We start from the raw sequence: 17,748 nt of genomic DNA, 5'->3' as shown, positions 1-17,748 counted from the left end.
AGTGGCCATCACAAAGCCCTGACCTCAGTCCTATAGAACATTTGTGGGCAGAACTGAAAAAGCATGTGCATGCAAGGAGGCCAACAAACCTGACTCAGTTACACCAGCTCTGTCAGGAGGAATGGGCCAAAATTCACCCAACTTTTTGTGGGAAGCTTGTGGAAGGCTACCCGAAACGTTTGGCCCAAGTTAAACAATTTAAAGGAAATGCTACCAAATACTAATTGAGTTTATGTAAACTTCTGACCCACTGGGAATGTGATGAAAGAAATAAAAGCTGAAATAAATCACTCTACTATTATTCTGACATTTCACATTCTTAAAATAAAGTGGTGATCCTAACTGACCTAAGGGAGGGAATTTTTACTAGGATTAAATGTCAGGAATTGTGAAAAACTGAGTTTAAATGTATTTTGTTAAGGTGTATGTAAACTTTCGACTTCAACTGTATGTGTTGCCACCCTAGGATCACTCACTACTCATAAAGAAAATGTAGAACTTTTATTATTCAAAAACTAAAAATACCATCCAATTCTTTTTAAATACAATGACATAATATTTTGGCCATTTCGCCCAGCCCAACAGGGACATGGATCTAACAAGGTCTGATCTACAGGGACATGGATCTAACAAGGTCTGGTCTACAGGGACATGGATCAAACAAGGTCTGGTCTACAGGGACATGGATCTAACAAGGTCTGGTCTACAGGGTCATGGATAATGCATGGATACTAAAGCAGATCTAGAAGACCATTTAACCAGAACAGCTTATCCTATTGTTTTCTCTAAACATGTCACAAACAAATTACATATTTTCAAATGCCAATTACAATAAAAAAATAACTTGAGTCACCCTTCGGGTTAATTCCCATCACCTTGTGAAGAGGAACAAGATGCATTATAGGCAATATTCTAAGAGCCATATTCTAATTCTAGCCTTTGGATATTGATTAAATGCTGCCCTCTGTTGGTTACCAATARGTTTACTGAGAGAATGCATCTGACATTTGGTTATTATGTAAAACAGAACCATTTCTGTGATCTCATACTGATCGAACAAATCAAAGTGTTTGCTCTCTTCTGATCTTTCTTTCACAGCAATATCTTCATCAATTATCTTCTCCCTCATCATCACCATACACAATTTAAGACAAAGATGGATAAGATGAGAATGCCTTCAATCACCTCTGTGTTTACTTCACCCTGCAATATCATACGGCACCGTGGACGTCAGGGAGAAAATGGAACAGAGGCTCAAAGGCTCAGTTTTCTTTCAGGAGCTTTTGGCTATATTCCCCCAGAGGGCTCAGTGTGGACGCTGCACACTGATATCTAATGCTGCCTGCCTCAGCCTCTCCTCCAGGGGGCACTGGCTATGAGGCAGAGGAGAGGACAGCAGAAAGAACCCAGAGGTGAGACAGGCTTACTTGATTGGAGCAGTGGGGTTTCCTTGACGCACCCTCCTCTGCTCCACGGTCATATAGTCCCACTTGAAGACCAGATTCCAATCAAATCCTAGAGCYGGAAAAACAGGTACTGATTAGGTTTTAAGGGAATTCAAGTAAACAAGAGTAGATTCATTTTGATAACAGGAAAAGCTGGTTGTCAGTGTTTGTATTTCTCTTAACACTACTATCCTTTTCACACACAATGCCTAACTGATAGATATWATATTACACATCTGTGGCGTTCCCTCTATCTACATTTTTAGATACATTTTTTATTTATTTAACCTTTATTTAACTATGCAAGTCAGTTAAGAACAAATTCTTATTTACGATGACGGCCTAGGAACAGTGGGTTAAACTGCCTCATTTAGGGGCAGAACGACATATTTTTACCTTGACWGCTCGGGGATTCGATCTGGCAACCTTTCGGTTACTGGCCCAACGCTCTAACCACGAGGCTACCCCCATATGGCTGTACATTACACTTCTCATAAACCCTACAGAGTGCAGGAGCCATGGGAGTGCACAATGTAATCTGCCTATATCCCTAGACAAATCAACCAAATAGTTTCCATTCCAAAGGGCACTCCCTTTTTCAAGATTTATCACACGCCTATTCTCTCCTTTGCTCTCACACACATGCAGCCAACCAGCCAGCCAACCAGCCAGTCAGCCAGCCAACCAACCAACCACTCAGTCAGCCAGTCAGTCCGTCAGCCAGCCACACTCCAAGAAACAGACTTCTTTGGCAGAAGGTGACATTGGGTACAGAGTGAAAACTGCCATGTGATTTTCCAGCCTGCCCTGGAGAGGAAAGGAAAGCTGCAGGTGTAGATGAGTGGGATTTACCTCCTTTGAGATCGGCCGAGGCGCCTACGTACTGGAAGTTGTCCATGTTGATGACGTCGATGATGGGGGAAACAACCCGCGTTTTGTCCTGTGGGAGAAGTAAAGAGAGAAAGATGGGACACAAAGATGCAGTGTTCCACTAGATTATATAGAAATAAGACTCGGGGACTGAAATAATCAGTCAAAACCACCACATCATTTCACAACCAAGCACTAGATAAAAGCTGAATAACAAATTACAGTCCAAAACAGATCTGCGGCGAGTCAAACTTTTGTCCACATATTCACTTAAATATATGAGCTTAACACAGCCAAAACACAAATAGATTTCCAAGAGGGAAGTACAAGATTTGCTGAGCGTGACATAAATCAGATGGATTGGATCATTCCAGAACTAGTCTTTTGATGAAGCAGCAGAAAACTACAGCAGTAACTGTGTTCCATTGAAGTTTTGTCAAACCAACGGTGAGTTAGAGCTCTTTAAATCAAGTAACATTTTAGGGGTCACATAATCATATTTAGCAGATGTTATTGCAGGTGTAGCGAAATGCTTCTGTTCCTAACTTCAACAGATCAGTGATATCTAACAATACACACACATCTAAAATTTTAATAATGGAATTAAGAAATATAGAAATATTAGGATGAGCAATGTCGGAGTCCGGAGTGTGTGTCAAATKAAATAAAATTGTATTGGTCACATACACATGGTTAGCAGATGTTAATGCGAGTGTAGAGAAATGCTTGTGCTTCTAGTTCCGACTATGCAGTAATATCTAACAAGGATTCTAACAAATTCACAACAACTACCTTATACACACAAATGTAAAGGGATGAATAAGAATATGTACATATAAATATATGGGTGAGCGATGGCGTGCGGCATAGGCAAGATGCAGTAGATGGTATAGAATACAGTAAACACATATGAGATGAGTAATGTAGGATATGTAAACATTAATAAAGTGGCGTTATTTAAAGTGACTAGTGATAACTTTATTAACTCCATTTATTTAAGTGGCCAGAGATTTGAGTCTGTATGTTGACAGCAGCCTCTCTATGTTAGTGATGGCTGTTTAACAGTCTGATGGCCTTGAGATAGAAGCTGTTTTTCCAGCTTTGATGCACCTGTACTGACCTCGCCTTCTGGATGATAGCGGGGTGAACAGGCAGTGGCTCGGGTGAATGTTGTCCTTGATGATCTTTTGGCCTTCCTMTGACATCGGGAGCTGTAAGTGTCCTGGAGGGCAGGTAGTTTGCCCCTGGTGATGCGTTGTGCAGACCGCACGACCCTCTGGAGAGCCTTACGGTTGATTGTGGTGCAATTGCTGTACCAGGCGGTGATACAGCTTGACAGGATGCTCTTGATTGTGCATCTGTAAATGTTTGTGAGTGTTTTAGATGACAAGCCACATTTCTTCAGCCTCTTGAGGTTGAGGAGGCGCTGTTGTGCCTTCTTCACCACGTTGTCTGTGTGGGTGGACCATTTCAGTTTGTGATGTGTACGCCGAGGAACTTAAAACTTCCCACCTTCTCCACTACTGTCCCATCGATGTGGATGGGGGGGGGGGACTCCCTCTGCTGTTTCCTGTAGTCCACGATCATCTCTCCTTTGTTTTGTTGACGTTGAGTGTGAGGTTATATTCCTGACACCACACTCCGAGGGCCCTCACCTCCTCCCTGTAGGCCGCCTCGTCGTTCTTGGCAATCAGGCCTACCACTGTAGTGTTGTCTGCAAACTTGATGATTGAGTTGGAAGCGTGCATGGCCACGCAGTCATGGGTGAACAGGGAGTACAGGAGAGGGCTTAGAACGCACCCTTGTGGGGCCCCAGTGTTGAGGATCAGCGGGGTGGAGATGTTGTTTCCTACCCTCACCACCTGGGGGCGACCCGTCAGAAAGTCCAGGACCCAGCTGCACAGGGCGAGTTTGGAGGGTACTATGGTGTTAAATGCTGAGGTGTAGTCAATAAACAGCATTCTTACATAGGTATTCCTCTTTTCCAGATGGGATAGGGCAGTGTGATGGCGATTGCATCATCAGTGGACTTATTGGGGCGGTAAGCAAATTGGAGTGGGTCTTGGGTATCAGGTAGGGTGGAGGTGATATGATCCTTGACTAGTCTCTCAAAGCACTTCATGATGACAGGAGTGAGTGCAATGGGGCGATAGTCATTTAGTTCATTACCTTAGCTTTCTTGGGAACAGGAACAATGGTGGCCATCTTGAAGCATGTGGGGACAACAGACTGGGATAGGGATTGGTTGAATATGTCTGTAAACACACCAGCCAGCTGGTCTCTGAGGACGCGGCTAGGGATGCCGTTTGGGCCGGCAGCCTTGCGAGGGTTAACACGTTTTACTCACGTTGGTAGCGGGCCGTGTCAGTGGCACTGTATTGTGCTCAAAGCGAGCAATGAAGTTGTTTAATTTGTCTGGGAGTAAGTCGTCGATGTCCGCATTGGGGCTGGTTTTCTTTTTGTAATCCGTGACTGACTATAGACCCTGCCACATGCGTCTCGTGTTTGAGCCGTTGAATTGCGACTCTACTTTGTCTCTATACTGACGCTTTGCTTGTTAGATTGCCTTGCGGAGGGAATAGCTACACTGTTTGTATTCAGTCATGTTTCCGGTCGCCTTGCCATGATTAAAAGCGGTGGTTSGTGCTTTCAGTTTTGCGCGAATGCTGCCATTAATCCACGGTTTCTGGTTAGGGGTTTTAATAGTCAGTGGGTACGACATCTCCGATGCACTTGCTAATAAACTTGTACACCAAGTCAGCGTATACATCAATGTTGTTGTTTGAGGCTATCTGGAACATTTCCCAGTCCACGTGATCGAAGCAATCTTGAAGAGTGGAATCCGATTGGTCAGACCAGCGTTGTATTGACCTGAGCACAGGCGTTTCCTGTTTTAGTTTCTGTCTATAGGCTGGGAGCAACAAAATGGATTCATGGTCAGATTTGCCGAAGYCATGGCGCGGGAGGGCTTTGTATGCATCGCGGAAGTTCAAGTAGCAATGATCCAGAATTCTGCCAGCTCGTGTCACGCATTCGATATGCTGATAGAATTTAGGGAGTATTGATCTTAGGTTAGCTTTGTTAAAATCCGCAGCTACAATAAATGCAGCCTCAGGACGTATGGTTTCCAATTTACATAAAGTCCACCAAAGTTATTTTAGGGCCAACGCGGTATCTGCTTGGGGGGGGGGGGAGAATATACACAGCTGTGACTGTAATCTAAAAGAATTCTCTTGGAAGATAATGCGGTCGGCATTTGATTGTAAGGAATTCTAGGCCAGGTGAACATAAGGACTTGAGTTCCTGTAGGTTGTTATGATTAACGACGCATGGTGTAATCACAAGGCACACACCTCCGCCCTTCTTCTTTCCAGAGAGATGTTTGTTTCTGTCGGCGCGATGTTTGAAGAAACCGGGTGGCTGTACCGACTCTGACAAAGTATCCGGAGTGAGCCATGTTTCCGTGAAACAAAGAATGTTAAAATCTCTGATGTCTCTCTGGAAGGCAACTCGAGCCCTAATTTCYTCCACCTTGTTATCTAGAGTTTCGACATTGGCGAGTAATATGCTAGGAAGCGGTGGTGTGCTCGCCTTCTGAGTCTGACCAGTAGGCCGCTCCGTCTGCCTCTCATGCGGCGACCACGTTGTTTTGGGTCGGCCTCTGGGATAAGATTGCATGTCCAGGATGTGTGTGTGTATATATATATATATATGTGTGTGTGTAAAAAGTCAAGGGGTCCGAATACATTCCGAAGGCACTGTATGTGTGTGTAAAACTATGAAATAACACATATGGAATCATACAGTAACCACAAAAGTGTTAGACAAATCTAAATATATTTTATTTGTGAGATTCTTCAAAGTAGCCACCCTTTGCCTTGATGACAGGTTTGCGCACTCTTGGCATTCTCTCAACCAGCTTCATGAGGTAGTCACCTGGAATGCATTTTAATTAACAGGTGTGCCATGTTTAAAGTGAATTTGTGGAATGTCTTTCCTCCTTAATGCGTTTGAGCCAATCAGTTGTGTTGTGACAAGGTAGGGGTAGTATACAGAAGATAGCCCTATTTGGTAAAAGACCAAGTCCATATTATGGCAAGAACAGCTCAAATAAGCAAAGAGAAACGACAGTCCATCATCATTACTTTAATACATGAAGTTCAGTCAATAAGGCACATTTCCAATAACTTTCTTCAAGTGCAGTTCGAAAAATCATCAAGAGCTGTGATGAAACTGGCTCTTATGAGGACCGCCACAGGAAAGGAAGACCCAGAGTTACATCTGCTGCAGAGGATAAGTTCATTAGAGTTACCAGCCTCAGAAATTGTTCAAGTAACAGACACATCTCAACATCAACTGTTCAGAGGAAACTGCGTGAATCGGACCTTCATGGTCGAATTTCTGCAAAAAACTACTACTAAAGGACACCAATAAGAAGAAGAGACTTGCTTGGGCCAAGAAACACAAGGAATGAACATTAGACCGGTGGAAATCTGTACTTTGGTCTGATGAATCCAAATTTGAGATTTTTTCCAGACGCCGTGTCTTTGTGAGACGCAGAGTAGGTGAACAGATGATCTCTGCATGTGTGGTTCCCACCGTGAAGCATGGAGGAGGTGGTGTTATGGTTTGGGGGTGCTTTGCTGGTGACACTGTCTGATTTATTTAGAATTCAAGGCATGGCTACCACAGCATTCTGCAGCAATACGCCATCCCATCTGGTTTCACCTTGGTCGGACTATAATTTGTTTRCCAACAGGACAATGACCCAACACACCTCCAGGCTGTGTAAGGGCTATTTGATCAAAGAAGGAGATGGAGTGCTGCATTAGATGACCTGGCCTCCACAATCTCCCGACCTCAACCCAATTGAGATGGTTTGGGATGAGTTGGACCGCAGAGTGAAGGGAAAGCAGCCAACAAGGGCTCAACTCCTTTAAGACTGTTGGAAAAGCATTCCAGGTGAAGCTGGTTGAGAGTACCAGGAGTGTGCAAAGCTGTCATCAAGGCAATGTGTGGCTACTTTGACAAATCTCAAATATAAAATATATTTTGATTTGTTTAACACTTTTTTGGTTACTACATGATTCCATGTGTTATTTCATAGTTTTGATGTCTATGGTACACACTGACCTCTGCCACCCTTTCCAGGAGTGGTTCCAGCCAGTGTTCATTACACTCGCAATGGCTGTCCAGGAAGGTGAGAACACTGGCAGTGGCTGTGTCGGCCCCTCTCACCCGCGATCTCATCAGACCTGTGGAGGAGTAACATGCCTGGTGCTCTTATCAATATGTCATCTACAAATACACAATGGTTTATTCATGTGTGTGCAGGCCTCTCATTTCTATGTATACAGTACCGGTTCTCTGAAGTTTGGGATGTGCATATCACAATAGTTGGCTACTCATATTTAAATATCTATTTACATTGAAACTTTTCACATTATTAATACAAATCTTAAAAATACCCCCTGATTAAAATGGTTAAATTTACTTTATACATTTTAGTCATTTAGCAGACACTTATTGTAGTAACCTGGTATATTTATGTTTACCAATAGATGGCAGTATTGACTCAAGACGGGGGTTTGCTTCCCGCTATCCGTAGCTATTTCCTATGTCTGCCTATATAACTATGATTAAGAAAGCTTCAGGTAGCTTAAGCCAGGTGCATTAGAGAATGTAATTCTAAGTTACAATTAAATACTAAACCGTACTTAAGTCTCATGAGTCGTAACTCATGAGAGTCAAAGGTGTTACTGCAATCAGCTGAAGTGCTAGTGCACTACTCAGCAGACAGAGATCTCATCTTATCGTGTGATGCCTCAGCGTATGGTGTGGGGGCGGTGCTATCCCACCGGATGGAGAATGGTGCAGAGAAACCTATCGGGTTCATGTCAAGCACATTGTCGCCACCGGAGAAAAAGTACTCTCAGCTGGACAAGTTAGGACTGGCTGTCATATTCGSAATACAGAGATTCCACAAGTACTTGTACGGGAGAACATTCACTATTGTGACCGACCATAAGCCTCTGATCTCTCTGTTCCATGAACAAAAGCCAGTACCACAAACGGTCTCTCCAAGAGTTCAACGTTGGGCTATGTGGCTCAGGGCCTACGAGTACAGAATAATTTACAAACCAGGTAGATACCATGGGAATGCTGATGCTCTGAGTAGGCTGCCTGTTCCAGAAATCATCATTCAGGAAGAAGAAAATTACCAGGTTTTGATGATCGATGTGTTGGATGATGCACCAGTGAACACAGCACAAATCAGGCAATGGACTTCAAAGGATGTGACGTTATCACAAGTGCATGAATTTATCCTGAAAGGATGGCCTACAGTGACAGAGCTTCAGATCATGCCTTACTACACTCGCCACTTGGCATTGAGTGTTCGAGATGGATGTGTTCTGTGGGGTTCAAGAGTAGTTATCCCACCACAAGGGCGAGGGTTGCTACTGAATTTGTTGCATCAGTCGCATCTAGGTATGTCGAGAATGAAAGGCCTAGCTAGGTCATATGTCTGGTGGCCAAAGATGGACCACGATGTGGAAAATTAGGTTAGCCGGTGTGCAGATTGTCAGAGTAACAGGAAGTCACCCCCCACTGCGCTATTACATCCATGGGAATGTCCAGAAAAACCATGGACACGACTACATGTGGACTACCCTGGACCTTTCCTAGGAAAAATGTTCCTTGTGCTGATTGATTCTCATTCAAAGTGGATGGATGTTACCCCATGAACACGTCAACATCGTACGCTACGATTGAGAAGTTGAGACAAAGCTTCGGTGTTATGGGATTGCCTCAAATGTTGGTTAGTGACAATGCTACTTGTTTTACAAGCACTGAATTCACAAGTTTCATGAAACAAAATGGAATTCAGCATGTAACGTCGGCCCCTTTTCACCCATCTTCAAACGGATTAGCAGAACGTGCGGTTCAGACCWTGAAGGAGGGGATGAGGAAGATGCAAGGGCCCAGCACTGAAACAAAGGTGTCAAGATTCTTGTTTAGCTACAGGATTACTCCTCAAGCTACAACTGGTTTGTCACCTGCAGAAATGTTGATGTCAAGGAGGTTAAGGTCAACCTTGGATCTCATCAGACCAGACCAGACCTGAAAATGAAAATACAACAAAAGCAATGGAATCAAAAACGTAATCATGACACCTGAGCCAAACTCAGAAGTTTCTCACCTGAAGATGATGTCTATACAAGAAACTATGGGTTTGGTCCTAAATGGATTCCAGCTACCATTGAGGATTGCTCAGGACCAGTATCTTATATCATTGGAAGTGGACAAAGACTCAGGAGACACGTGGATCAGATCCGAGCTCGAATTCCAGTTCCATCTGGAGATCTGGATCAATTCTTAAACGAGCAGGACAGGACATTGGAACGTTCCCCAGAGTTGCAGTTGGACAAACCACCTGATACCCCAACAATGCTCAACTTCCTGGGACCGCCAGTCGGACGACCTCCTCCTGTGAAGTCTCCACAAAAGGACTTTGTTTCACCATCAAGGGGTGAAGATCTGGTGGCACCAGCTACACCACCTCTGAGACGCTCTATTAGAGAGAGACATCCGCCAGACTTTTTCAGATCCTAAAGGAGATCATTTTTGAAAAAATATAAATAAGAAAATAGCATAGCTCAGAAAGTAATTAAATTGGGTTATTAGCTTTAAGGGGGGGGGGATGTAGTAACCTGGTATATTTATGTTTACCAATAGATGGCAGTATTGACTCAAGACGGGGGTTTGCTTCCCGCTATCCGTAGCTATTTCCTATGTCTGCCTATATAACATGATTAAGAAAGCTTCAGGTAGCTTAAGCCAGGTGCATTAGAGAATGTGATTCTAAGTTACATTAAATACTAAACCGTACTTAAGTCTCATGAGTCGAACTCTAAGAAACCTTTAAGGATACTACACTTATCTAGAGTGACATTATCTTGAGTGCATTTTCATACAGAGCGTGAATTTGTATGCTTTTAATGACTTGGTTTGAAGTCATCTGGTATGTTTTAAATGACTTGGTTTGAAGTCATCTGGTATGTTTTAAATGACTTGGTTTGAAGCCATCTGGTATGTTTTAAATGACTTGGTTTGAAGCCATCTGGTATGTTTTAAATGACTTGGTTAAAGCCATCTGGTATTGTTTAAATGACTTGGTTAAGCCATCTGGTATATTTTAAATGACTTGGTTTGAAGCCATCTGGTATGTTTTTAATGACTTGGTTTGAAGCCATCTGGTATGTTTTTAATGACTTGGTTTGAAACCATCTGGTATGTTTTAAATGACTTGGTTTGAAGCCATCTGGTATGTTTTTAATTGACTTGGTTTGAAGCCATCTGGTATGTTTTTAAATGACTTGGTTTGAAGCCATCTGGTATGTTTTAAATGACTTGGTTTGAAGCCATCTGGTAGTTTTAAATGACTTGGTTGAAGCCATCTTGGTATGTTTTAAATGACTTGGTTTGAAGCCATCTGGTATGTTTTAAATGACTTGGTTTGAAGCAGTCTGGTATGTTTTAAATGACTTGGTTTGAAGTCATCTGGTATGTTTTAAATGACTTGGTTTGAAGTCATCTATTACCTGCTGAAGTGCTAGGTCATATGAACTTTAATCCTGGGTTAGATAATTCAATTCTCGCTTAGTTGGTTGAGAGTGGCAGAGTGTGGTGTGCCATTGGCTGAGAGGGGCAGAGTGTGGTGTGCCATTGGCTGAGAGGGGCAGAGTGTGGTGTGCCATTGGTTGAGAGAGGCAGAGTGTGGTGTGCTATTGTGGAGTTGTAAAAGACAATCAGTTTTGCAGAGATAGCAATAATGAACAGAGGACTGCAGCCAAGTCTTTTTGACCTAATAGTCATTCTATTGGAGAGCACACAAAGCACTTTCCAAAAATATACTTGTTCTTACAAACTCTTCATTGCTTTGGAGTGTATATTTTCTCCCCATTGGCCCCAATAAACCTGTTCAGAGGTTTCCTTTCCTAGCCCTAATGATCCTTCTCTGCTGTTAAAAGTGGCAAATCACTTTAGTTGATTTGATTAGGGTACATGCAGTGTTGGACAAGGTCAAGGACAATGGGCATCAAATACTATGATGATGACTAAAGCCTGACCAATCATTTTCAACTAGCAGTTTTTATTCCTTCAAATGCATTTCCCATTCATCCACTCACCTTCTCGTCGATCGTTTCGAAGAACCCGGATCTTCTCAATTTTCCCCAACAAGGCTCCATCTTCAGCTGAACCACGAGACACAAACCTTGGTTACTAAAATAAACCATCTATATACATATACACACGTCAAATAAACATCTATATAGGACTTATAAGGGCTTTATGAAGACTTCTTTTCAGCCATAAAAGTTATGTTTCATTTAAAGCGGAACCAATGGTTTACTTAGTGGCCCTCCAGTGACGCCGACACTGTCTAACAGATAACTCTAGAACGACTCAAAGATCGCTTTAATCTATTTCAAAAGGCTGACGGGTACAAGAGACCTCTATGAAAACTCAGGAGGAAAAGATGAATGATAGGTGTGATGCCTGAGCTGGAGGCACGTGCCCTTAAGGGTCACCCAGAGTTTAGAGGGACGGAGCCTGAGAGATGGTTCAGGACAGGGGCTTTAGTTTACAGACCGGGTGGCGAGGGAGAGAAGGACCTGGAGCCTGTCAACCAGTGCCAGTACTGATCCAGAGTGACAGAGGCACAGGGCAAAACAGAGAGTTAACACTCAAACAGCAACTCACGGTTGTCACTGTAATCATCAACCAGGATTATCTCCTTGACAAGGTGGGGGGGACTCTTCTTAAGAACACTGGACAGGGAGGGAGGGCAGAGGAGAGGGTTAGACATGGGTTAGCATCTCCAGGCCTAGCCTGTCAGAGAGAGAGAGAGGGTGTGTGTGTGTGTGTGTGTGTGTGTGGTGTGTTGTGTGTGTGTGTGTGTGTGTGTTGTGTGTTGTGTGTTGCACTGACCACGGTGCGGAGCAGAGCTGAGCGGGCTCATTGTGGAAAGTGAATGATAACACTAGAAGCAGGCAGCTCTGTCTTCCACTGTTTATGCCGGCAGCTGAGGGAGAAAGGGGACACACAAATTCATTAGGACACTGAAAACAATCAATGGCCAAAAAGGACCAATTATCTGCCTTTAAAAGAGAGAAACAAGGGTTAGCTGGTGTTGTGTGTTCCAATACGCTGGTTGAATAACTTTAGCTATCATGTTGAAATCTCCGGGCCCCCCCAAAAATTGGTTACAGATTWTTTTTTTTTTTTTAAAGGTTACACACTCTCGTGACGGTTTGGTGAAGCTGTAAAGGAAGGCAAGTCTTGCTTGCGTAAACGATGGCGCCTCAGATCAGCCCTTTGAGATATCAATATGACAGATGGGCTAATCCACTAGAGCCCAATCACCAGCAGCTACGGCTACGGGTATGGGTGAGAGAGCGCAGCGACTCCCCGCGTCAACGCCATTGACACGGAGTGCCCACGATGAGCCTCCATGGAGCGAGAGAGAGAGCGAGCGACAACACTAGAGTAAGATTGTGACATCAATCAATGCTTCCGAAAGGAGTTACAAGACAAGACATGACACGACTCTACCTTTTTTAAGGAGAACTAAAGGCATAAAATAGCTGGCCATAGTTCCCAGAGTAGAGGTCAACTATGATACCATCTGGGCCTAGAGAGGACCTCCTAAAGCTGCTGGATCGATGGATGCCTGATCTACTTTACAGACAGTACCTGAAACACACACGACTTCAGTAGTGGACTATTTAGTGCCCCAGCTGAACACCAGCAGGTCTCCCATTAGACCATTATCTACTGCCTGGTGTCTCCTACAGTAATCAAGTTATGGCTGTTAGGGGAACTACATTGACACAGACTGAGCAATTATTTTTTTTACCTTCCTTGGAGATGGTGTTTTCTACTCAGTCTGTCATAAAGAGGTAAACCGTCTATAACATGTTTGAGATGACACGTAGCGGGTATAACATGAAACGGAATATGGGTGATTAGCAATGTACTGGCAAGGCTCCGGCATTTTAATATGTGCATTTCACTATGTTTCCATACGCGTACAGTGTAAATTCCAGATCCTGCTCCAGATACCTGTCAGTGGATATGTCTAGGCACCAGATATGGGTTCAAATATTTGTAATTTAAATAATACAATGTATTATTTCAATTACTTTCACATACATTTCAAAGTAAGTATTTAGAAAAAAAATATTTGAAAATACAAATATTGGAATATTGGAATGTATTTGGAAATAGATTTATATTTTATACTTTCCAAATGTATTTTCAAATACAAATATTAAAATAGTCAATGTATTTGAACCCAGGTCTGGTTGGTCTTAGGGGTATATACTGTAATTTCACATACCCTAGTATTTCTAGGAAATTATCTAAAAAAAAAAAGAAATACACCAGAGAAGTATTTAAAATAAAAAATCATTAAAAACGCATGTATTTGAGTCCAGATCTGGTTGGCACTATAACACGATTTCACTGAAGAAGAGGCAATTTCCTTTGATCTACAGGCAAACGTGTACAGTCTGTGCCTGACTGGAACATAGCACATGTACACCCTCCACAGGATGATTCCTAACCTACATTACTGTTAGGACTGCATTCACATTAAAGTCCATGCTTCTTCGAATGGATGTAAAGTAGTCAAGTAAACCAACCCTGGCTTACCCAAGCCCTTGACACTGGATGTGTACCAAACAAACTGCGGCACGCCCTTCTCTTTGCACAGACAACATCATACTTCATGTAATATAGCTCCCTAATTAGACACCTTAGTTAGATAGAAACGAGGTGTCAGTAAGAAGACACTGTAGGGAGGGGATATGAAAGACTAGACATAGTTTGAAGAAAAAACCAAGCACGGCTGATGAGTTGTTTTGTATAGCCTACTGCATGGTCCTTTGGTGGCCTCTTCACGTGCACGCCATGCAGCGCTTCACAATGTGACCCGCTCACATTTCTCATGAAATATTCATCCGGCAGTGTACACCGAGAACACTTAATTAGAATCAGAGAGTGGCTAAAATGCCAGACAACGGTTACAGAGTCCCCGCTGGGTCGACAGACGATACATAAAACATTCTCATTAAGACCCGTAGCCTCCAGCAGGCCTCCTGCCATCCTAGGTAACGCTCTGTCTGAAGAGTAAACAAGAAGCCAAGCAATTTAGGCGTGTCTAAAAAAAGGACATTGAAAGTAAGCTTCTCCATTTTGATTGGCTTTAAACAGACACAAGGCTCTGTTGTGACGAGAATCAGAGGAGTAATCTCCCACCTAAGTGTTTGATGGTGCCTGGCAGACAGAGCAGAGATGGGGAAGAGAGGAAGCTGAGCTGAATTTAGAAAACCGACAGAGCTCTCGCGCACATCAAACACTGATAGGAAACTGATAGAGTTGTACAGAAAACGTCACTGATGTGACCATATGTTTAGCACCTTACATACAGTACAGTAGGGATAGTGGTACTTAGGCACGGAATAATCTCAGAAACTCAGAACTAAAATTGTGCATATTGCGTCGAATGCTCGACTAAGTTCTGGGGGGGAGATGTGTTAGAATAAAGCGGAGCGGAAAGCAGGACAGTAGCTCCACACCCCATTCTTTGCAAGTTTCAAGGTCAAGTCTATGGGCCAAATGTCCCCTCGCCTTTCGTTATTCGAAAGATGCCAACATCCAGCTGCTCGTGGCAAGGTCATATCATGAAGACTCAGTTTAGTTAAGTGTTCATTCATGTATTTAAATAAGATTTTTATAATGTACACAAATGTAAGAGGCAACTGTCCCTTTCTGCTTCGGTACTGACCATTCTAACCCGACGTACTGGCGGGTCCATTCTAACCCGACGTACTGGCGGGTCCATTCTAACCCGACGTACTGGCGGTCATTCGTAACCGACGTACTGGGGGTCATTCTAACCGACGTATCTGGCGGGTCATTCTAACCGACGTACTGGCGGTCCATTCTAAACGACGTACTGGCGGGTCCATTCTAACCGACGTACTGGCGGGTCCTTCTAACCGAACGTACTGGGGGTCCATTTCTACGACGTACTGGCGGGTCCATTCTTCTGATGTAAAGTGATTTTATGTTCAGTTTTCTTTTCAATTTCTGAAGAGGACTTCTAGTTCTATTCATATGATTTCATATGAACATCTAAGTGTTGTATATAAACCTTGAGCATTTGGGCCTTTCCTCAGTTAGAATTCTGGTTGAAAACAAATGTGACAATTTGAAGCAGAATGTTGGAAAGATTGTGGGGGAATTCTTCTAGTAGAAATACTGTACTTAGAGCCATGGCTCAGGAGGTGTATTAACAAAAAAAAAATAGGTGACATATCTTCCACTGGTGCCAAGAGTCCAGGACAAGAAAAAACAACAGTTGAGTTGAAATAAATCCTAAACCCATTTGTACTAGTGGTTGTACTGTAGTAGACATGGTTCAAACACTTGGGGTAACCTCCCTGTGGCTCTGTAGACACAGCTCACATTTACGTGGGAATAGAGGAGCTTCAAATGTATTGAAATATATGCATGTAATGCATGTAGATGTTGGGCATACTGTGGGCACCTTTCACTTGTCTGCTAACCGTGTCAGCCAGAGAGAGCTCAAACCCTCAGTGAAGACAACACTTTCAAAGACACTGGGCTAATCATGAAGGGTGTCATGGAAACCAATATATACAGTCAATATGTTTTTTCCCTAATCATACCAAATTAGAAATGTATCTTATCTCAACTATAGAGGAAACGTATCCTTGATTCAAATACACTGACTAGCACTATCGCCATATATGGTGAACCAGCATTAATTTAATCCCCAGATACTTCAACCCACACACACACACACACACACAGTGAGAGGAGCCAAGCTGGTGAGGCAAACAAATCAATGTGCCACCGCCTGGCATTGATATCAATCCACTATGAATACAGAGACCTCTGCATGAAATAATTTTTCACCAGAGCACATACTGTGATCCTGGCACATTGACAACTGAGAGATACAGTTCAATCCCCTCCTAGAAGTTACCACTCTCTACAGACACAAACAAGGGAAATTAAACAAGGGAAATTAAATCAGCATGCGGTACCTCTGGAATAAACAAATCAATCACTGTGAATTCTACCCCATTTCCATGTTGAAACTAACAGGACAGAGTGAAAGCTGAAAGAGTGCATATGATATGGAACAAAGTAAAGATTAGTGTAGTTGTAGCATTCATCACAATACTCCTCTTCACGGCAACGACAGAGGAGAGAAGAGAAAAAGCTGAAATATCCATGTTCACATTCAGCCTGGCTGCTTTACGCCCAGCCTGCTTCCTGGTGACTGCTTTACGCCCAGCCTGGTGACTGCTTTACGCCCAGCCTGGTGACTGCTTTACGCCCAGCCTGGTGACTGCTTTACGCCCAGCCTGGTGACGCTTTACGCCCAGCCTGGTGACTGCTTTACGCCCAGCCTGGTGACTGCTTACGCCCAGCCTGGGACTGCTTTACGCCCAGCCTGTGACTGCTTTACGCCCAGCCTGGTGACTGCTTTACGCCCAGGCCTGGTGACTGCTTTACGCCCAGGCCTGTTCTGCTTTACGCCCAGGCTGTTCCTTACTGCTTACGCCCAGCCTGTTCCTGGTGACTGCTTTACGCCCAGCCTGGTTCCTGGTGACTGCTTACGCCCAGCCTGTGTTCCTGGTGACTGCTTTACGCCCAGCCTGTTCCTGGTGACTGCTTACGCCCAGCCTGGTTCCTGTGTGACTCGCTTACGGCCCCAGCCTTCCTGGTGACTGCTTTACGCCCAGCCTGGTTCCTGGTGACTGCTTTACGTCAGCCTGGTTCCTTGTGACTGCTTTATTGGTGTATAAGTGACCCTGCATTCCCTTGAGAACTTTCCTGCAGGCGCACTGACCACAGGCAGAAGAAACCGTCGGTTACCGAACGGCAACTCCTGACAAAGTATGGGCCGACTTGTCAAAGGGATCGTTAGGAAGCCTGTGCTCATCCACTCGAGGGACAGTGGAAATGACGGGCTTGAAAGAAGCTGAGCAGCAGGAGGATGAAAAGCGCTGCTAGCCAAGACTAAACAGCAGCAAGTTGAAGAGACGTAATTGATTCACCATGTGCCATTATAGTTGGCAGAGCAATCCCAAACAATACATGTCTGTAGCCATATCTAACTTCAATTACTCAGACACAATGCACAGTCCCACAATGATAATTCTGTCAATTAGCATTTCCAGTTACGCAGGATGATTGAAATTCTTTGACATCTATGACCAACATACAGTTAACTGCCAAAATAAAGGAAACACTTGAGAAAAAGCAGGATACAAAGTACACTATATATACACAAAAGTATGTGGACACCCCCTCAAATTAGTGAATTTTC

The 17,748-nt window shown here is 43.6% G+C and overlaps 1 protein-coding gene across 1 annotated transcript in view; it reads right to left on the bottom strand.

Annotated features, from left to right (window-relative positions):
• LOC111977608 (polypeptide N-acetylgalactosaminyltransferase 2-like) overlaps window positions 1–17,748 on the bottom strand; it is a 121,233-nt gene that overhangs the window by 11,146 nt on the left and 92,339 nt on the right. The window contains 6 exon segments of the mRNA XM_024007112.2: window positions 1,428–1,515; window positions 2,298–2,385; window positions 7,449–7,570; window positions 11,507–11,572; window positions 12,081–12,151; window positions 12,307–12,402. Of these exon segments, the coding sequence (XP_023862880.1) occupies window positions 1,428–1,515; window positions 2,298–2,385; window positions 7,449–7,570; window positions 11,507–11,572; window positions 12,081–12,151; window positions 12,307–12,402 (531 nt within the window).

The sequence above is a fragment of the Salvelinus sp. IW2-2015 genome, linkage group LG18 (assembly GCF_002910315.2).
Source record: "Salvelinus sp. IW2-2015 linkage group LG18, ASM291031v2, whole genome shotgun sequence".
NCBI lineage: Eukaryota > Metazoa > Chordata > Actinopteri > Salmoniformes > Salmonidae > Salvelinus > Salvelinus sp. IW2-2015.
The sequence above is the reverse complement of the archived record's forward strand: the minus strand, read 5'-3'. Positions and strand labels throughout refer to the sequence as shown.